This window comes from Canis lupus, chromosome 11 (assembly GCF_003254725.2).
Source record: "Canis lupus dingo isolate Sandy chromosome 11, ASM325472v2, whole genome shotgun sequence".
NCBI classification, from domain to species: Eukaryota; Metazoa; Chordata; class Mammalia; order Carnivora; family Canidae; genus Canis; species Canis lupus.
In genome coordinates this window covers 15904250-15927834 of record NC_064253.1, presented here as the reverse complement: position 1 = coordinate 15927834, position 23585 = coordinate 15904250, and the positions used below count along the sequence as shown (strand labels likewise).

The 23585-nt window shown below is 35.3% G+C and overlaps 1 protein-coding gene across 4 annotated transcripts in view; it reads right to left on the bottom strand.

Moving 5' to 3' along the window:
• Positions 1 to 23585, bottom strand: part of PRRC1 (proline rich coiled-coil 1) — a 40576-nt gene that overhangs the window by 14280 nt on the left and 2711 nt on the right. For all 4 annotated transcript variants that reach the window (XM_049116029.1, XM_025432529.3, XM_035696990.2 and 1 more), the window contains exons 2-7: positions 21377 to 21497; positions 20354 to 20755; positions 18242 to 18402; positions 15606 to 15708; positions 11894 to 12057; positions 9496 to 9599 (exon numbers count right to left, since the gene is read on the bottom strand). In XM_049116029.1, the coding sequence (XP_048971986.1) occupies positions 9496 to 9599; positions 11894 to 12057; positions 15606 to 15708; positions 18242 to 18402; positions 20354 to 20755; positions 21377 to 21479 (1037 nt within the window). In that variant the 5' untranslated portion in view covers positions 21480 to 21497. The remainder of the gene's footprint in view (positions 1 to 9495; positions 9600 to 11893; positions 12058 to 15605; positions 15709 to 18241; positions 18403 to 20353; positions 20756 to 21376; positions 21498 to 23585) is intronic.

Below are 23585 nucleotides of genomic sequence, written 5' to 3'. Positions count from 1 at the left end.
CACCTAAATCACAAATTCAAAATGAGGAGACAGGAATATGCTTAAATGAAACAGATTCACAGTCTGAGGGATGAAAGAGGTTCAAAGTGATGGTCACAAATATGCTCACCAAACTGGAGGAAAGAGTGCATAAATTCAGAAAATATAAAACAGCCAATCAGAGCTGGATACAGTAACTAAAATGATGAATACATTAGAGGGAATCAGCAGCAGAAGATGTAGCAGAACAGATAAGTGATCTGGAAGACCGGCTATCCTAAAGCAACCAAGCTGAAGAGCAAGAAGAAAAGAGAAAAGGAAGAAGGTTAAATGGTCTCTGGAAAAACATTAACCATACTACTATTCCCATTAGAGGGGTCTCAGAAAAGAGAAAGGAGCTGAAGACTCCCTAATCTGGGGAAGGAAACAGAGACCACATCCCAGAATCAGAGCTCAAAATAAGATGAACCCAAGGAGGTCCACAACAAGAAACATAAATGTCAAAAATTAAGAGAATCTTAAAGCCATGAAGAGATAAGCATCTATTTATACATAGTACAAAGGAAACCCCAAAAGGCAACTAGCAGATTTCTCAACACAAACTTGGCAGAACAGGAGGGAATAGCATGATCTAGTCAAAGTGGAGAGTGCTCACTTCGGCAGCACATATACTAAAATAGTCAAAGTGTAGAAAGAAAACACCTACAATCAGGAATACTCTAACTGGCAAGGTTAACATTCACCACTGTAGAAGAGAGAAGTCATTGATCACCACTAAAACCAACCTCATAAGAAATGTTAGACTTTTTTTTTTTTTTTAATATTATCCCCAATACCTGCCACCCCAGTCTTTTTTTTTTTTTTTTATTCATTTATGATAGTCACAGAGAGAGAGCGAGAGAGAGAGGCAGAGAGAGAAGCAGGCTCCATGCACCGGGAGCCTGATGTGGGATTCGATCCCGGATCTCCAGGATCGCGCCCTGGGCCAAGGGCAGGCGCCAAACCGCTGCGCCACCCAGGGATCCCCTAGACTTTTTTTTCTAAGAAGAAAAGGCACGGCCAGGACTAGAAAGAAAAGGAAAAAATTTCACAGGTAAAAGCAAACACACAGTAAAGGTAGATCAATCATTTATACAGCTACTGTGAACAATAAAAGGCAAAAGAAGTAAAAGCAATTATATCTACATTAAGAGATTCATAAAATTTAAAAAATGTAAAATACAGTATCATAAACAAGGTAGAGGGATGAGTAAAGTGCTTTCTGAATCTGTCTGAACTTATGAGATCATCTTTATAGACTGCTATATACTTAAAATGCTATTTATGACTCATGGTAACCACAAACCAAAAACCTATTACAAATACAAAAAACTAAAGCTACACACACCACAAAAAATCATCAATCACAAACAAAGAGAAAGGAACATGGCAGAAATAAAGAAACTACAAAACAACAAAATGGTAGTAAAGTCCATACCTATTACTCCAAATGTAAATGTCAAAATGCTCCAATCAAAAGGACATAAGGTGACTGGATAAAAAACAAGATCTATATGCAGCCTAAAAGAGACACACTTCATACCTACAGACACACAGACTCTTATAAGGGAAGGGAAGGAAGAAGATATTTCATGCAAATAGAAGCAAAAAAAACCCTTAAAACAAATATTGGGATGCATGACGTGAATCAGACCAAACAGACTCTGAAACAAAGACTGTAATAAAAGACAAAGAAAGGCATCACATAATAATAATAAAAGGATAAATCCAACAAGAGAGTAGGACAATGGCAATTATCTATGTACCTACCATGGAAACATCTAAATATATAAAACAAGTATTAGCAGATCCCAAAGGAGAAAGTGAGAATAAAACATTAAGGACTTTACCCCCACAACTTGTATCAATGAATAGATATCCACACAGAAAACGAGTAAGGAAATGGTGGCTTTCAACCAGATAGATTTAACAGATCTATATACAACATTCCTTCTAAAACTAATAGAAGACATATTTATTTTCAACAGCACATAGAATGTTCTCCAGGATAAATCCTATGTTAGGCTGAAAACAAGTCAAGCACCTTTTTCCTACACCACAAGGCTATCAAATTGGAATTCAATTACAAGGAAAAAAGACCTGGGAGAAATACAAATATGAAGGTCAAACAATATGCTACTTACTAAACAACCAAAGGGTCAATATAGAAATCAAGGAATGAACTCAAAAAAATCCTTAGAAACCACTGAAAACGGAAATTCAACAGCTGAAAATCTTTGGGACTCAGCAAAAACAGTTCTAAGGGGGAAATTTACAGTTATATAGGACTACCTCAAAAAAACAAGAAAAATATAAACTAAAAAGTTCAACCTTACAAACTAAGAAACCTAGGAAAAGAACAAAACTCAAAGTTCATAGAAGGAAAGAAATAATAAAGTGGAAATAGAAACCAAAAAACAAACAAAACAAAACAAAAACCAAGAGCTACTTCTTGGAAACCATAAACAAAACTGATAAACCTTTAGCCAGATGAATCAAGGGAAAAAAAAGAGTCAAATAAGATCAGAAACGAAAGAGAAGCAACTGATATGACAGAAATACAAAAAATTTTAAGAAATACTTAAAAATACTATGAAAAATTGTATGCTACCAAACTGGACAACCTAGAAGAAATGTATACTTCCAAAAAACATCCACTCTTTCAAGACTGTATCAGGAAAAAATAGAAAATGTCAAGACTAATTACTAGTAACAAAACTAAATAATCAAAAAGCCCTTAACAATAAAATCCAGGACCAGACAATCTCACAAGAGAATTAGGAGTTATTTATACTCATCCTTCTCACACTATCAAAAAAAAAAAAAAAAAAAAAACCAAAAAACCCAGGAAGGAGAACTTCCAAATTCATTCTGCAAAGCCAGCATTTCCTGGATAGCAAAATTAGACAAAAACACAAAAAAGAAAGTTACAAGGCCAATATTCCTGATGAACAAAGATGCAAAAATCCTCAAAACATTAGCAAACCAAAAAAGTGGTTCAGAATTATCAAGTCACAATTTTAAATTTTTTTTTTTTTTTTTTGCCACTCAACTTGTTTACAGTTAAGTCTCAGCTTCAATATGAAGCTGTTAAAAAAAATCAAAAGCTTGCTTTGTTTACATACTAAGTATCCTGGCATGTATGCCATTAAACACAGTAAGGAATTTAAGATAGCAAGAATAAGAAATTAATAAAAGATAAACATTGCAGCCTAAACAAAATTCTTACAAAAATAAAATAACTATCACTGGTTACATAAAGTTTTCCTGACTGGTTAAAACCTAACAGTATAAAACATGCATTTTAAATCTTTAGCTATCAAGTTCAGAAAGCACCAGTGTCTATTTTAAATGATTCTTCTCCAAAGCCAAAGTTGTAGTCAAAATTAATTCAAATGTTATAACACATTCTAATACTAAAAACATTCAGTATTACTGAAGTGGAGGTAAATCCCAGAGCTTCTGGAGCTCTGTCATGCTGCAAAGGGCTGTTTCTCTGGTTCACTCAAAGCAGCAAACAACAGAGTCCAAGGATGTCTAGGGGCAAGACTGCTATACCCAGCTCGGATCTCCCCATGAAGCATGGCTACCACGTCCACAAAAATAGGATGTGTGGGGGTAGAAGGCACACTATTCTGCTAGCTAAAGAGACAGCAAACCACCCTCCAACCCTAAAAGCTCCTTCCCCAGGTAAATAAATGTATATAAGAGGAAAAACTTAAAATACATTAATCTACAGAATAAGGATTTTGAAGTATCAATGTGATCCCTATTTCAAAAATGTTAACTAGAATTATCTGGTCATTGCTAATTATATCTTAATGATGTATCCAGATTCAATTTCTGTTGATTTATCAATAGATACTTCTAGTCAAAATATTAACTTTAGGGCAGCCCCGGTGGCCCAGTAGTTTAGCGCCACCTTCGGCCCAGGATGTGATCCTGGGGACCTGGGATTGAGTCTCACCTCGGGCTCCCTGCATGGAGCCTGCTTCTCCCTCTGCCTGTGTCTCTGCCTCTCTCTCCCTGTGTCTGTCATGACTAAATAAATAAAATCTTAAAAAATATATATTAACTTTATCTCCAAATATCTTAACCACTAGCACAACTGCAATGTATTATCTCCCTGAGTTGTTAAGCACTGGAAGAGAAAAAAATAGATGTTCAAACAGCAGGCAACAAGGCCCTTTCACACAGCGGCTTCCAAGTGGCTACTGAATAGTCCAGGAATAATTCTAAAACAAGAAAATTCATGCATTTTAGTAAGTATGTCATAATTTTCACAGCTGAAATTTCCTTAGACACTGTACTTTCTTTACAAGGGAATCCTGATTTTTCTTAATGTTACGGTGAGTCAGGACTTGAACTAGCAGCCTTCTTTTTCTTCTTCTGTGTTTCTTATGCTTTTTTTTTTTTTTTCTTTTTCTCATTCTTCATTGCTTTTCTTCTTTTTTGCTCATACCTCCTCAATATAAGCTGATTCTGATAAGGACTCAGATGATAATAGTTTATCTTCAGGATACATCTTTTTTTTTTTTTTTGGCTGAGTCCTTTAATGTCCTTCTCTTTTCTTTCTCATTTGCACCCTTTGACTTCTTTTTCTTTTTTAAACTATCCTTACTGTCCGATTCAGTTTCTGACATGGAGCTTTCGGAAGACTTATGTGAACGGTTCTTTTTCTTTTTCCTTTTCCCTTGTTTTTTATCATCATCAGAATCTGAAGAACTGCTGGAAGAATCAGAGCTTGATGAAGAAGAATATCTACCAGATTTCTTTCCTTTTTTCTTTCTCTTTTTTTGGATGAGCTCTCAATTCCACTTAATAATTTCTCCCTGTATTTTTCTAGTTCTTTTTCCCAGTTCTCATTCATTTTTTCTTAAAATTCAGCCAATGCCTTGGAACCTTCTTTTCTAGTTGTCCTTTCACTTCTTCCCAGGTAGGACTTGGTCGGTTTAGATAATCTTGGATTGTTGGCCCAGAAGACTATATTGGACCCCTTGATCTGGCCATTGCTATTGGGTTCATATAGGCCACCTAACTGTCCTGCTTCCCCATGGTGCAGGACTGATTGCAGAGTCGGACGCCAAGGGAGATCGGGCCAGAGAGTGGCCGAAGAGCACACAATTTTAATTATTAAAAAAAAAAAAAAAAAAAGACTGTAATCTCTAAGGTAACCAGCAAATGAAATGTAAAAGGTTAAGACAGAGGAAAAATGAAGTAATGATCACTGGGTGGCTCCTGGGTGCTTACATAGAAAGTTCAACCTTTTTACCCTACCATTCAAAGTTCTTCACACATCTGTCTCCAAACCATTTCTTGATTTCCTAATCCAACGAATGACTGGCAAAGCTAGTAACTAACCTCTGACCCCTGAATCCTCTTAATCATCTTCAAACTTCCTCTACTCAGAATGTCCTATTCTTTCCACTTATCCAAATTTTACCCACTCTTCACAATCACAATCCAGTCCAAGTCCTAATCACTCACAAATCTCATCTGACACTATCTCCACACTGAGCTATTTCCCCTTGAATTGTAAGTAACATTTCCCATCAGCAAAAAATTATACACTATCTTATACAGTCATTTAAAACTATTCATCTGGGGATCCCTGGGTGGCACAGCGGTTTAGCGCCTGCCTTTGGCCCAGGGCGCGATCCTGGAGACCCAGGATCGAATCCCACGTCAGGGCTCCCGGTGCATGGAGCCTGCTTCTCCCTCTGCCTGTGTCTCTGACTCTCTCTCTCTCTCTCACTGTGTGCCTATCATAAATAAATAAAAAATTAAATAAATAAATAAATAAATAAATAAATAAATAATAATAAATACTGTTCATCTGTGTACCTATTTTCTCCCAACTGGCCAACAGTACAACCTCAAAGTTGGAGAACGTTTTTTACAAACTATAGCCATAAAGTATTAGGCACAGTGCTACTTGATACTAAATAAACAAAAAATATAACAAAACTACAATGTGATTACAAAAGAGACAGATTTCAACAGTTGGGAAGCTCTTTCAGCATAAATAGTTTCAGCATGTTAAAAATAACTTCTCCCATAAAAAAGCCATCTATTTAAAGTATACAGACCTTACAGACCATAATGAATCATGTTCTCTGAATATTTTCCAAATTAAGTAGACATGCTTTATTGCTCAACATATCTCAAACGTGGTGACTTGCCACTAGGCCCTGTGCCCATGCCTTCCATTATTCTGAATAACTGTGTGAATAACGGTGTTGGTTACTGGTGGTCAATTACATATAAGCCAATACAGCATTGTAATCTCTCAAATTTAGTACTATTATATTCAGTGATTGTTCACCCAATCTTATTGATCCAGGCATTACTATCTCCATTTTATAATTAAAAAGGAGAAACTTGAGTAGAAACGTGTTAGGCTATAGAGATCACAAAGCTAGTTAAACAATATAGCCAAATTAATCCAAAACATAATTTTCTCTAAAATAGGATACATTTTTTTTACTAGGTATATACAGTGCCAGCCCCCAGGAATAATTGTATTTTGCTAGTAAGACAAAATAAGCCTCTTGCTGAATAATTTATATGCCACCAAACTAGACTACCTAGAATATATGGATACATTTCTAGAAACATACAACCTATCAAGACTGAATCATAAAGAAATTGAAAATCTGAAAAGATCGATTTCTAGTACAGAGATTCTAGTTAGTGATCAAAAACCTCCCAACAAGCAAAAGTCAGGACCAGACACCCTCACTGGCAAACTCTACCGAACATGTAAAGAAAAATTACTATTAAAGAAAAATTACTACCAATCCTTTTCAAAGTCTTCCAAAACAATAGAAAATAAGAGACACTCCAAATTCATTTTACAAGGCCAGCATTACCCTGATACTAAAGCCCGACAAGCACAGCATAGAAGAGAGAATCAAAGGCCAATTTCTTTGAGAAACACAGAGGTAAAAATTTTCAGACACAGAAATGGTTCCACATCCACAAATCGATCAACGCAATACATTAACAAAATCAAGAATAAAAATCATATGATTATCTCAATACATGCAGAAAAAGCAGGTGATAAAATTCAACAGCTGATAATGATAAAAAAAAAAAACCTCTCCAAACAGGTTTAGAAGGAATGTACCTCAATATAATAAAGGCCACATAAAACAAGTCCATAGCTAGTATCACACTCAACAATGAAAAGTTGAAAGTGTTTCTTCTAAGATCAGGAACAAGACAGGGATGCCCACTCTTTCCACTTCTATTATTCAATATGGTATTGAACTACCTCTTACCAGAGCAATTAGGCAAGAAAAGCAAATAAACACATCCAAATTGGAAAGGAATAAGTAAAATTGTGACAAAACTGTGCCTATTATACTATATGACATATTATATACCAAAAACACTAAAGACTAAAAAAACAAACAAAAAAAACAAAACAAAAAAAACCCTTACAACTCAGAAATGAGTTCAGGAAAGCTGCAGAATAAAAAATCAATATACCAAAATCTGCAGATACGTATACACTAATAAACTATGAAGAGGAAACCTTAAGGAAACAATACCACTTAAAATCGCATCCAAAGGACAAAACACTGAGAAACAGATTTAACCAAGAAAGTGAAAGAGCTCTGCTCTGAAAACTATAAAACACTGATGAAAAAAATTGAAAACTCAAATATATGGAAAGATATCCCAGGCTCAGGGACTGGAACAATTAAAATTATTAAAATGCCCATACTATTCATAAAGTAATCTACAGATTCAATGCAATCTTTATCAAAATTCCAATGGCATTTTTCAGAGAAATAGAACCCTAAAATTTGTATGGAACCATAAAATCCTGAATGGCCAAAGCCATCTTGAAAAAGTAGCAGCTTCACACTCCTTGATTTCAAAATGTATTTCAAACTATACTGCAAAGCTATACTCATCAAAATAGTATGGTTGTGGCATAATAATAGGTCAATCTAACAATGGAGAGCTAAGGAATAAACCCACACTTACATGGCCAATTAATTTACAACAAAAGAGCCAAGAATATACAATGGGCAAGGACAGTCTATACTATAAATGGTGTTGGGGAAACTGGACTACTTACACCATACACAAAAAATAACTCAAATAGATTCAAGACTTGAACTTAAGACCAGAAACCATAAAACTCCTAGAAGACAAGAGGGAATAAGCTGCTTAATATTAGTCTTGGTGATAATTTTTTGAAATTTGATACCAAAAGCAAAGGCAAAAAAAGCAAAAATCAGTAAGCAGGGCTACATCAAACCAAAAAGGTTCTCAGAGCAAAGGAAACCATCAACAAAATGAAAAGGCAACCTACTGAAGAGGAAAAAACATCCACAAAATCACATACTTCATAAGGCGTTTACATCTAAAATTTATCAAAAACCCAGTAATTCGAGAAAAAACAAACAAAAAAAACCATGTGATTAAAAAATGGGCAGAGGCTCCAAATAGTTCTCCAAGATATACATGTACATGAAAAGATGCTTAACATCACTCATCATCAGGGAGATGCAAATCAAAACCACAATGAGTCATCACCTTAAACCTGTTAGGATGGCTATTATCAAAAGTCAAAGTGTTGGAAAAAATATGGAGAAAAAGCAAGCCCTTGATGAGAATGTAAACTGGTGCAGCCACTATGGAAAACAATATGGAGGTTCCTCAAAAAATTAAATGAGCTATATGATCCAGAAATTCCACTTCTGGGTATTTTTTTTTTTTAAAGATTTTATTTATTTATTCATGAGAGACACAGATAGAGAGAGGCAGAGACACAGATAGAGGAGAAGCAGGCTCCATGCAGGAAGCCTGATGCGGGACTCGATCCCAGGACTCCAGGATCACGCCCTGAGCCAAAGGCAGGCTCCAAACCACTGAGCCACCCAGGGATCCCCAACACTTCTGGGTATTTATCTGAGGGAAATGAAAACACTACCTTGAAGAGATACATGCACCACTACCCCACCCCCAACTTATGTTTCCTGCAGCATTATTTACAATAACCAAGACATGGAAGCAAATGACATCAATGGAAGGATGAATTTTAAAAATGTGGTGTATGTATACATAAATATAGACACACATTATTCAGACATGAAAAAAAGAAGGAAATCTTTTCATTTGCAACAATATAAATGGACCTTCAGGGCCTTATACTAAGGGAAGTCAGAGAAAACAAATATGATCTCATTTTTACATGAATTAAAAAAAAAAAACTCCAAGATACAAAGAACAGACTTATGGTCAGCAGGGCGGGGGGGGACTAAGAGTGAAGGGGGTTAAAAGACAAACTTTCAGTTATAAGTCATGAAGATAAAATGTACAGCAAAATGACTATAATTTATAATACTGTATTAATATTAATTAATTAACATATCTGAAAATTGCTAAGAGGGTAGGTCTTGAGAGTTCTCTTAAAAGAAAACAAATTTGTAATTATGTTGAAAAAAAAAAGCCTCTTACTTGTCAGGTAGCAATTCCGCAATGAAGTTTTCTACTGACACAGCAGTCTGTTTTTCATGGATGACTCCAGTTCGACGCAAGCTGTCTATCCGTTCCTGGGCGCCCTGAATGACAAGCATAGGTTAGAAACCACTTCCAATTATTCAGTACTGAATATGCTAATTTATGATTATATAAGTAAAACAAATATATTTAGACATGGTCACCTATATACCCACTGTAACTATTCAAACAATACAATTAACAAAAAAGTCCAAGCATGTTCCCTTCAGCATTAACAGTTTATATAGCAACTCCAAATTATTCTCACATACATGATCATTTTGCTTGCTACTATGAAATGTATTATTTTATACTTATGTTCTAGTTAGTTATTACTAATATAATGAAACTATGTACTTAATGTTGATTTGCCAAGAGCTATCTTACTGATAAAAATCTTTCTTCAGTCCTAGTAGTTTTTATTTAATTTTCTCTTGAGTTATCTAAGTAGGCAATTGTATCAAAGTAAATTTTTTTTCTTTTTATTTCCTTTAAACACAGCCTTAAAATATGCACCAAAATGACAGCTGATTTATTTTCAACTGTGAATATACTGCACCAAAACTTATTTAAGAAAACTGTTGGGACACCTGGGTGGCTCAGTGGTTGAGCGTCTGCGTCTGCCTTTAGCTCTGGGCATGATCCCAGTCCGGGGATCGAGTCCCACAGGGGCTCCCTGTGAGGAGCCTGCTCCTCCCTCTGTCTATGTCTCTGCTTCTCTCTGTGTGTCTCTCATGAAAAAATAAACTAAATCTTAAAAAAAAAAAAAAAAAACTATTACTTTATGCACAAAACTGAGGGGCTTAGAACACTATAAAGATAACTCAAAATCATCAATACATTCTTACAATAGAAAACTACATGTTTTTAGTAAAGCTGCTATTTATTTACTACTTTATCTGAATCACTTCATAAACAGTGATCATAAGGGAAGTGACAGCAAGTGTTTAAAAAGGCAAAATGTATACTATTTTTGAATGAAACTACCAGGGATGATAGGCTAACCTATTTTTACTATGGACAGCAGAGCTAAGGAGTGAATGAGAAAAAATGGTCAATTCTTAACAAATGAAAATTCCAAAAGCTAGGACACTTCTGGAGACAACTAAACTTATCTCAGAGACAACAGAAATGAAGAAGAGAAAGCAACAACGCATGAAAATGGATAAACCAATTTAAGAACTTACCTTATAAAGATTAAGGAGAAAAGAAGGTAAGAATTAAACTATACTAACATCAAGACTGTATTTTGCTTACCCTTCTCTCTCTAGTACCACGCATACTAATACCCACGACACATTCAATTAGTACATACTTCATGAAAAAAATGAACAAGGGAAGAAATAAATAAATGCCTTCTTAAAAATTTTTATCACTCATGTTATGAATCTAAATGGTGTAAATCTAGTATCAGTGAATGAGGAGGCAGCTGTTGCATATGAAAAAAAATGTAATCGACAAGATATACTGGATAATGTAAATCTGTCTCATTTTCCTCTCAAAAGGAAACCGGTGATGGTTAATAATATTATATTATATTATATATAATATAACCGGCAAACTCTGGTTATATACAGATATTATACATACCTATAAGGTGCCAGGTAGTCAGGTCTTTAAAGCAAGGGAATTAAAAGGATCGAGAAGGGAGAAGGGGAAGAATCAAAGCAAGGAAAAGCTTTGTGGATGAGTGCTGCATTCCTTCACCAAGTACAAGGGAAGAAAGAGGGAAACTTGTAGGGTCAATCTAGAACCCACCTAATGGAACCCCATTACCACTCTGGAAACTTTCCAATACGTTAGAGTCCCCAAAACCAGGAAGAAATACTTAAATGTAAAGTACTATTAAGAGAGATAATAATAAAAAGCTTAGAGAATTCAAGGGATATCATAATTTCAGTATAAAACTTTTAAATTCAGTATGACTTAAGGATTAGCAATGGTTTAAAATTTCTTTTAGGGCTAGCTACTCTCTGTGTTCTCTGCATGTGTTTCCTTCCCTCCCCAATCATAAAAACCTACCCTGAGTTCGTTCCTTCCTTCCCTTCCTTCAATTTTATTTATTTATTCATGAGAGAGAGAGGCAAAAACCTAGGCAAAAGGACCCGGGATCATGACCCGAGCTGAAGGCAGACGCTAAACCATGAGCCACCCACGTGCCCTACCCTGAGTTTCTTTAAATTAAAACTCCACTGTATTTTCATAACAACAGTTATCTAAATAAACACCCAGATGACCAATACCTCAGAATGTAAAAACCCATTAGAGCTTCATAAAGCCCAAAAGATTATTATGAGAATTATGAAAAAATTAACTGCCAACTTCCTTATGCTGGAAAAGGTGTTCTATTACTCACTTTTAAACCAGCCGCATAGCCCACTGGCTGTGGGGCAATATTGGACTGTCCAGCTTCCCCTATGACCACAGCTAAGCCAAAGACCTCCTGGAAGGCATCTCGGATGGCAGCAACTTTTACTTCTTTATTTGAAGTCACTACAATATCCAGTTCACCTCCAGATTCTAGAAAGATAAGAAAATTTCAATTCCAAATTAAAATAATGAAATTCCCATAAAGCAATACCATACGCTAACATTGTTACTATTAACCTCACAAAAAACTGCCAAGATAAAGATGATGAACTTTATTACAGGCTGAGGAAGCTAAGACTGATAAGGCCTTGCTCAAGGAAATACAACTACTCAGCAATGATGTCAGGATTCAAACCTATGTCTGTCGCACTCCAAAATCCTCTTTTCAATACACAGCTGATCCATTACACACATTTTCACCCCTTTATCTAAAAGCATCTTTTTCCAAGTCCTCCGACTCAAACTGCCAACTTTTCCTGACTTAAAAATGAGCATTTAATGCATTATCTGAGGGAGTGTCATCTGCAGGCAGAAGACAGTATAGAATATACCTTCTAATGATTCTGAGTATCCCATCTGCCACAGATAGAACACAACAGGTTTTTTTTCTACAGAATACTGTTCCAGAATATATTAGTAGCTCCCTCTTAAAACAGCATTTTGTGGTCAAACAAGCTTGGGAGATGCTTTACATATTCTTTATTGGAAATTCACAATGAACATTAACATCAAGATTCTGAGAAAACCGAAAGTTAAAATTCATGACCTTAGCCCAGTACTTTCCATACTTAAAATGTTGATGGAATGTTAACATCTAATAACCACTTTCCAGAGATATCAATTTGGGAAATAATGTTATTAACAGCTATGAAAAAAGTTCAATTTTCTACTGTAACACTCCATTATTTTCACAAGATCTCATTTTCTGGCAAGCTTAAACTTTGGGTAAAACACTGCATTTTTAAGGCTGCAAATCAAAATGGTTTTTCTGCTGTTGGTTGATAAAGATACACATCTATTATACACAAACTTCTAATACCATAGGAATGCTGGAGTTCCCAGGACTTACAATTATTGAGCAATCACAGAAATGAACTGTGTGGCTTGTGAAATACAAGTAATACATTTAGGGTATGCTATAGGAAATGAAAAGACTGTTACTGATGAAGTAACTTGTCAAAGAGTTGTAAAGAAGTCTGCACTAAACAGGGACTGTCATGAAATGTGCTTTTTATCTAGAAAACAGTTCAAATGTGGCAGTCATTTTTTATCATACTTTTTTACCACGCTCTGCATCACTAAGAGAAAAAACCCAGATGTCACAAATAAATGGGCTATTTAGTTATAAATTAAACATCTATTACTATCCTAATATGCACTGTATATAAGAAAATGGAAATGCCAACATATACAAAACTTGAAATTTAAAAAGGTTAAGAACAATATGAAATAAAAATTTTAAACCATTTTTATTATTCCAATTATTTTTAAACCCTACATACCATTCAGAGTTATCTGATCGAATACAACTAATTATTTCTAAAAATCTTTACCTAACATTTTGTGACATACTGAGTTCAAAGACCTAGTTCTGAGCACAGCACATTTTGCTACACAGCATTATTGGCTATCACTAGTAAAATAGATTTATCATGAAAGCCTTAGTATGGTAAAACATTTTGCCTCTAGAAACAATGCTATGCTTTTCCCTAATAAATATGTTGTAGAATAGCTGATATTATCTTCAGAATATGTGGGCTTATTATCATGTATCTTTTTTCCTAATAAGGTGATCTACAGATCCCATCTCTACTAGAATTTCATGTTACTAAAACCTGAAAGCAAGGAGTCCCATGGAAGAGAAGAAAACAAATATATATTTTTCCTCATTTAATTCTCCATGTGGGACATATCTCTTGACCCTGGCTGAATACCATTCATTAAACTGCAGCTCACAAGACTTTTTCAGCCTTTTTGTGATGAGCAGTGCCACCTTTAACAATGACAGGAAAAGTAATTATAAGAATGCAGGAAGCTAAACTGTGTTAAAATCCATTTCTAACAGTTCCTGTGCTTTCTTGATACATCTAAATCTATTAAGGTGATTTCTAGAATATTTCTGTAAAAATACCTTAATACCAGTTTTGTTACATCAGAATGGTCTTGCTTGCTTTCACTGCCTATCAATAAGGAGTCAACTTTTTCACATCCGTTGTATTGCTTCTTACAGCTAACTGATTAAGACTATATATTGTTATGATACCCACTAATAGTGAAATAGATTTTGTATCTTCCCTCGTAACCCCATCCCCTTCATCTTCCGCCTTTCTCTTGCTGTCAGGCAGACTACTGGTCTGAGAAAAAGCCTTGGGTTTGAGTCCTGATTTTATTAGCTTCACTACCTTGGGGAAGTCACGGAGTTTACTTCTTCACAGAAAAGTATCTGCCACATCACAGAGCTCGTTCTAAGGCTTCAACAACTGCTTTCCCAATCTAACACAGTACTCGTTAAAATAGCAACAGCTCCAAAAATACTAATTCCTTTATTTCCCTCATTCAAAATATGGGCTTGTGAAGAAAAGACTACATATGACGCATTAATAATGTCAAACTTGATTACTATGAAGATATGAAGCCAGTATCTATGGTAGGGTCTAATTTCTAAATCCTCTGGCAGTTACAAAGGCAAAGAACAATTCAGCTGATTTAATACTTGATTCAATTTTCTACTTTCATGGAAGCAAAGTGGCCAAGTGTAAAAAATAAATTGAACAGGGGTTCAATCCAGCTCTACCCAGCTGTGTGACCTAGGTTAATAACCACTCTGAACCCAGGGCTTCCTCACCTCAAACTTGAGGAAAATACTTACTTTCCAAAGTTCCTAAGAGAAATCCTGCCTGGCAGAGCAAGCACTTAATAAACGATACTTCTTACTCTTAGATCTTGTCCTTTGACATTTACTAAAATGTAAACTAAAATAGCATTAAGATCCCTGAAAGCTACTGATTTTTTTTTATTGCTACTGAAAATGTCTGTTCTAGTACCTAGTACATGGCTTTGGCTTTTAAGTTGTTATTTTTAACAGAATGACTAATAATCGTTCACTGATCCTGCTAAGCGATTAAGTTTCTTCACATACTGGACATACGTTCAAAATTAAATGGCAGACAGCATGTGTGTCTATGTCAGCTATCTGGAGGATTCTTGGTAAGGAGGATTCAAAGGTGGTTAAAATCTCCCACAAACCTACTAATCAGATTTCATTAATAGATTAATTTCCTCCAAAAATATTATTCTCAAGCTAAGCATAATCACATTTCATGAAGATAGGTAATTGGACAACTATCAAAATCAAACATAAACAAAGCATAACTTCAAATGTCAATAGCAAACAGTAAAATTCATACACAGCAACACTAACTGTATTTATAATTAAAATATATTGCTTTTAATTGAAGTATACTAATTAGCATACTAAGGAATATTGGTTTTACTCCTTCCAAAGTTCATTCTGTAGAGTTTTCAAAATTTATCTGTGACTCAGAAAAAGATAATAACGCCAACACTAAGACTTACAATCACCTTACAACATAAGAGGATTTCCAGTGATTACAAGACTATGGAATCACAATAAGCAGCTGACAAAGGCACATACTTTGAAAACATATGGCAGATGCTGCTCTATCTTAGGTACATACTGATATATGGGGCCATGCCAGGGTCCAGCGTCGTAATCATGCTTTCTACTGAATGTTTTGTTTTATCAAGCACAGATTTCACCATCGGATTTCCAGCCACACCCTGCACAAGACAAATTAACATATAAACGCCCATTCTAAGCAAAGAACACCTGATGGTGAAAAAGTTTCTGATACATCGCAGACCTATAATTTGGTAAAATGTAAGAAAAACAAGGCTGTAGCAAGGTCAAATTGCTGTTAAGTTTTCAAAATGCTCTCTCTCATTTTCTCTTCTTCTCATAGACCCATAGCAGTCTGCAGACCACACTTTTAGGGGCAATGACCTGGAAAGTATGTATACCATATATACACACATATATGTAATCATTTTATGGATGTATGTATTCATATGTACTCATTTTATACATGTATACATACATTTGCATCTTATTTCTTTATGTGTATTTTAAATTCATTTCACATCTATTATTTATATGAAAGACTAAACAAAACTTTAAACTGTAGTTGGTTGTCTCTACAGACTCATACTTGATTCCCTAAGAAAAAAATTAAAATATTAATGTTTCTCATCCTTCTTCCCCAGAATTTATCTATTAATATGTATTATTCTGCTGTCTTCTACTAACATTTCTTCCTTTTTCCTACTTCCCGTTTGTAGTGTTCATTCCCAAATTCATTCTTTTAATTCAGACCTATTCCTCTGAATTCTTAAAACCACACTATTAAACAGAAGGAACCAGGTCTGAGTATTCCCTTCTTGTGCTATACTTCTCCTGTGGTAAAAAGATTTCAAGGGAACAGTGCCCGCTGAGATGGCCCCTGGCTGCAGGCCACCATTCCACCTCTTCCTACCTACCACTGAACTAAGGTGATTCAGAAAAAAGTTGAGTTCATAACACTGATATTTAAAACTGTCAGCCAATCTTACATGGAATATGACAAGAATGATTTATAAGACATGTGGAGTTGAGCTGGGTACAGCTGATAATGGAGACACTGACACATGTTCTTAACAAGGGAAAGAAATAGTAATCCCTACATGAAGAAAACCTTTAAAAAGTACAGAAGGATTTAAAAAAAGCAGCTTAGAAAAGTATTATCTTTGTGAAACGTAAAGTTCAAACATAGTAAATTAGTTAGCCACCTATCAATTTAAAAATGTTTAATATATAATTAAATTGCAGCCAAACCCTCAAAATACTAGGAGGAACCTGAAAAAGTAATCCCAAAATTCATTAAGAGAAATAGAAAAGACTAGTAAAGAAAAATTCTGAAGTAAAGAGAAATTGGCAAACTTATAAAACCAAACACCGATAAATCGTTATGAAAGCAGAGACTTGGAATTGATCTTACTCATCAATGCATACTCCCCCATCCCCACCTGAGCAGAGCAAACTTGCAATAAGTATTATTATAATAATAAACAGAATTAACAATAAGTAAAATAGTGAAGTACTACTGCAGGGACAGACCAAACAGTGGAATAGACTATAGAGTACATAAACTGACATTAACACACAATTTCATAACTAAGATGAAGATAACGTATCAAAACACTGGGATATGATGTTGGAAGAGTCAGGTGGCTGGAAGAAAATTAAGTTTGACTTCTACTTTATGTAATAAAATAAGTACCAACAACATTAAATTGGTAGGTAAAAAAAAAAAAAAAAAAATGAAACCATAAAAGAATTAGAAGAAACACAGGAAAGATTTCCACATTTGTGGTGGGAAAAGGTAATTTTTAACATAAAAAAAAATTTTTTTAATTCAGAGTTTTGTCAAAAAGGGTAAAATTCAAACATACAATAAATATAAAAGAAAACTGCAACATCTGACAGCATGTAAGAAAATACTACATGAGGAGCTCTTACAAATTCATTCAGAAAGAAAATCATCCTAATTCAAAAATGCGCAAAGAAAACTAGACTTCACAAAAGAAAAAAATGACAAAAAAATCACATGAAAAATGTTCAAACTTAGGAACCAAGAGATGCAAATTAAAATGAGGTATGCTTTTTGTCTATCAAATTAAAAAATATTCTATTTCAAGTTCATAATTAGTGTTGGCAAATGAAAAGTGCTGGGGCAGTCTATTCTGGTATAACCCTTCTGGAGAGTCATCTTCATCATCAGTAATTTTGTAAATTTTCACTGACATTCATGAGAAATTAAACTCTATAAAACAGAGATGAGCATAAAGATTTGCATACAAGAGGGCTCATCATGTTGTTAAGAATTACCACTAGAGAATGCTGAAGTACATTAGCAAAATATGGGAAATAAAAGCCATAGCATGAAGGGCAAAGCAGCCACAAAGAAAAAAAAAATATTTCTGAAGAATACTTATGAATGGAAAGATGTTCCTGATATATGCTAGATAAAGGCAAACAAAAGACACAAGACTGTCCACATGTCACTACCCCATTTTGACTTTTATTTTTAAAAATTGCATCTACACAGATATGCACATAAGAAAGATTGAGAAGAACTATAGAAAACTGGTAATTAGAATAAAAAGAATTTTTATTCTTTTCTTATACCATCCTAGATTTTTAAAATTATTCTAATGAACATCTAATAGTTTCAGAATTAAAAAGTTCAGCATAGCTTTTAAACTAAAAACCCCTTACCTTAATAAAACCCCAGAGCCCACCAGCAGATGCTTCATCCTGACTTCTACCAACTCGAGGATCTTCTTGTTCCTCTGGAAAAGTAATGGCTGATGTGGTTCCAGGTCCCTGTGCCAGAGATGTCAAACTGGCTTGCTGAGTAATGGGAGTCGGCAACATACCTGGTAAATGGCAAAATTTCTAATATATGTTAATTTATTGCATAACTATTTCCTATAAAAAGAAGATACACTATAGGAGATGAATAGCTCAAAACAGCTTTAATAATGTAAATATACACTGAAGTGTTTCAAGACTGAGTTATGTACTCCAATAATTACCTAAACCTTTATAAAATACAAATGAAACAAAATCCTAAAGAAGAAATTTCTTGCCATTCTGAAGGCTTTTTAAGCCAAGTGTCCTGAAATGACAAAATATATATCAAAAAGTATTTCCTGGGGAACGCCTAGGTGTTTCAGTGGTTGAGCATCTACTTTCAGCTCAGGGTGTGATCCTGCGGTTCTAGGATCGAGTCCCACATCGAGCTCCCTGCATGGAGCCTGCTTCTCCCTCTCCCTCTGCCTCTCTCTGTGTCTCTCATGAATAAATAAAATCTTAAAAAAAAAAAAGTACTTCCTGTTGGCTCTATTAGCACTTGGATGTGGTCAACTGTAATTCTAATCCTTTCAGTGCATAAAATTAAATGATGTGAGCACCCAAGCTCCTCATATAAAAGTGCTAACAATTAGTAAATATTCCATATGCCCTACTTTAACTCAAAGAAGAAAATTCACATACTCATAGATATAGACATAATACCTGTACTATGCAAAACACTTTGTTAAGGTAGATAAGCAAAGTTGTAAAGTTGCTTCATTTCCTAAACTGAGAAATAACAGGCAAAAGATGAGAAGGATTAAGTTTTGCTGCTGGTTTCCAACAACCATTCCAGGGAAGTCAAAAAATAGGTGTAATTGATTTAGAAAAGGAGACAGCCTATTATCATAAATTAAAGGCACACATGAGCCTTGGTTTTAAATTTTTTTCCAGGACATTCTTATCCTGATAATTTTTTACATAAATCTTTTTAAAAAACTCAAATTTCACCTTGATGTTTCTCTATAAGTACACAAAATATTAAAACAAATTTTTGGAATTTTGTCTGACACTACATATACTAAAACACTACATTTTACAACACGTAACATTTATCATTTACTAATTAACATCAGCTTTATTTTGATAACTTAAATGTCAAAACATGAGAGTAGGAAACTTCAGAAAACAAAGACATGAGTTAAAAGAAAGGCAGCCAAAAAGAAAAAGTTTAAAAAAATAAAAAACAAATCGGGTGGTGGTGGTGGTGGTGGTGCAGAAATACAGAAACAGTGTTGATGAGAAAGTGAAATGGTACAACTGCTTTGGAAAACAGCTTAGCAGTTTCTCGAAAGCAAGCAATCCCATGACTACTTAAACACCCAAGGCACATGAAAATATGTTTTCACAAAAACTTATACACCAGTATTCATAAAAACAGTATGTGTAATACTGAAAAGTAGAAACAACACAAAAGTTCATCAGCTGACATAATGAATAAAACGTGGAAGGAAAATCCATACGAGGGAATATTGAGCCATAAAAAATAGGAGTACAGACATATGCTACAACAAGGACAAACCTTAATTAAAAATAAGCTTCTCCCTCTGCCCCTCCCCCTACTCACACGCCCTCTCTAACAAATAAATAAAATCTTAAAAAAAAAATACTAAGTGACAGAAGCTTGTCAGAAAAGACCTTGTATCTATTGTTAAGATTCTATTTGTACAAAACGTCCAAAACAGGTAAATTCATAGAGACAGAAAACAAATGAATGGTCGTCTGGGGCTGTGAACATCGGGAGCCAGTAGGGAGTGGCTGCTAGTAAGTATGGGGCTTCTTTCTGAGGTGATTAAAACTGATTAGAGTGATAGTGGCACAACTCTGTAAGTACCGTGACAACTACTGAAATGTATACTTTAAAGGGGTAAATTGTGTGGCATGTAAAGTATCAATAAAGCAGTTATTCAGAAAAAACACATTTAAACATTAGCTATAGCCATTTATTTCAAAGTATCAGTAAGAGAGAATTACCTGTTACCGGAGGTGCAGAGAATGATGGCATCAGGGGTGTTTGGGGAGCTCTTCCAGCATGTCCCCTTGTGATGTCATAAGCTGCCCCAACAGAAAATCCTGAGGTGGGAGGACCAGAAGAGGGTGCAGATGAAAGAGTACTTGGGGTAGAAGATGAAGGTGGGAAGTGAGCCAGAGGAGGATTACCGAAGGCAGCAGCAGGTGGCGGAGAAACAGGAAGGGGGACAGAAGTCGCTAGGGCTGGACCAGAAGGTACTGAGACAGGCTGTGCAAGTGACAAGGGCGCTGGAGGCTGCACAGGCGGGATGGAGGGCTGGAGGGCCGGCGGAGGGCTGGAGTAGGTGTGCAGTGGTAGGGGCTGTATGGATGACACATTCGGAGAAGAGAAAGAACCGGCTGTGGCTAGAGGATGGGGAGAGGGAGAAAACAACTCATTAAATTAGAAATACTTTCCACTTAATTTTCCAAGTATCTCATTCCTTTATATTGCAAAATTTAAAAATGTAACAGACCATCACCCACTAATTATTTTTAAATGTGTAATCTAAAGTACACAACAAACATGACTAAGTGCAAATGACTTTGAATCCCCTACATAAAAGCAGCAGCTACATAAAATTCAGTCACAATTCCTTTCAGAAGCAGATCTTTGTGTTTTCACTCGTTTTGCTCTGTTTTCAAGAAAACAGCCATTTTTCACCCGTTGCTGACTTAAGCACAAAAACCTACACACACACTCACAAATTTTGGGCAGAAGGTTAATCATCATCAAGTCATAGAACATGAAACAAAACTAGTAACTGCTCTTCAGGATGCTTTTGTTATAAAAGGAGGAATATAGAGAACAAAAGTTTACCCGAAGCAAAACATACTTTGGCCTTAAGTAAAAGATCACTTCCCTTCATCCTGGGAAAGATCAGAGAAGTTTTCATAAATTTATTTTTATTTTACTTGACTCTGAGAAAAGTTAATAGTGTCTCTACTACCCTCCAGACACAGCAGCTGCAAGGCGATGCCATGTACCTAAAGGAAGTGGGGTGGAAGACGTGGCAGCTGTGGCCAGTCCTGCAGGATGTGGTGGAGGAGTCCCCGGCGGGGTTGTCTCTATTCCACTCTCTTCCATCATTTTCCTTCAATAAGTTTACTGTAAAAATAGAGAAAGGTAATATATATTATATTGTAATCGTGTATTTTTCAAGAATAATTTTAGAAAACAATCAACAAGACACAAAGGCTTGCGTATATGAATTATAATGCCACTTATTTCTGAATAAAGGATCTGTCAAAATTCCTAGGAAAGCAGTCTGTGACAGTGTTTGATATGCACGTAATATGAACATAATATTTTCATATACATACTTTATAACTGGAAAATAATTTTATGTTAACTAATTCATAAATTTCAAACAGTAAATTACTAATATAATTTTCTGCCACATGAATGTATGTTAGATTTTTACCTAAATTTTCAGTATTATGTTTAAAATAAAAATAAATTAAATATTTTTTAAACACTTCTTTCCCCATAAAGCATTATATGTGGCCTATTTCTGTTACCATGAAAATAAAATTGAAATGTGCTCAATTTCCAAAGTCTCTAGTTCACATTTTAAATCATACTTAGTAATGTTATGTCTCACACTGTAAAAATACTAACTTCGGCAAAAATGTTATATGGTAACTAGATAGCAGGGTTCTAAGATAATAATGGATTACAAGAAACATGGGAAAATTTCCTTAAAAATCACAAATTTTCAAGCCTGTCTTAAGTATAAAATCAAAAAAAAATAAAACTTCTGTTTTTGATTTTGATGTATTCATTCATTTAACAAATATTCAGTGAAGGTCAACTGCTCGCCAAGCACTGTCCTGGTGCCCCTATGGACATACAATGTAAGCAAAAACAAACAGGACACTTACCCTCCAGTACAGGAGAGGAGCAAGTAATACCAATGTACAATGAAATGTAACCTTAATTATGTGCTCTGAGGTAAGAACATGGTCCTATTTGAGAGGAATATGGTTTTCAGGTGAGGAAAGGAAGCCACAGATAAGCAGAGCTCTGAAAGGTATATAGAATTTCCTTTTTCAGCAAGGAAAAAGGAGCAAGCAGGACAGGTTCCAGAGAAAGTGAACATATGGTAAGTATACAAGCCCTATAAGGTAGAGGGGACAAGACACATTCAAGAAAACCCATATGGCAAGGAACAGAAAAAAAAAAAAAAAAAAGAAGAAGAAGAAGACGACTGGAGACACAGGTAAGAACCCACACTGTGTCAAACCTTATAAACTGCATCAAAGACGTGGGTTCTTTAAGAACAGAAAGGCACCATTCAGCATTCAAGCGGAGGATAACATATCATTTAACTTTTTTTTTTTAAGATATTATTCATTTATTCATGAGAGACACACAGAAAGAGAGGCAGAGACACAGGCAGAGGGAGAAGCAGGCTCCATGCGGGGAGCCCCACGTGGGACTCCATCCTGGGACTCCAGGGTCATGCCCTAGGCCAAAGACAGGCACTAAACCGCTGAGCCACCCAGGGGATCTCTCTTTTAACTTCTTTGAAGAAATTTTAGGCTCACAAGAAGATGCAAAAATAGACCAAAGTTCCGAAGAATCCTAAACCCAGCTTCTCCTACCAACAGCATCATCATACCTAAATGCAGTACAGAGATCACACCCCGGAAATTAACACTGGTGCGGTACTAGTAACCAGCGATTTTATTTGGATTTTCACCTGTTTTTACATGTATGTGTGTTTCTACGTGTGTATGTGTAGTTCTATGAAGTTTCATCAAATGCAAAGACTCATGGAACTAACTGCACAATCAGGATACAGAACAGTCCCATCATCCTAAAGAAACTACTTCGTGGTGCTCCTTTGTCACAGCCTTCCATTAACCACAAGCTGTGGCAACACACTGTTCTCTATCATTTTCTCATTTAACGAATGTTACCTAAATAGAATCATATGGCATAGAACATTTTGATATAGGCTTTTTTTCAGTCGATATAACGAAAAGTCCTGAAATCCATCCAAGTTGTTGGATGTATTACTAGTTGGCATTTTTAAGAAACTGCTGACGAGTATTCCATTTTATAGATGTGCCACAGTTTACCTACTGGTCTACTGAAGGACATTTAGGATAATTCCAGCTTTTGGCAATTCGTTTTTGTGTTTTTAAAACAGTCCTTTGACCAAAGTATGCAGATTGGGACACAGGGCAG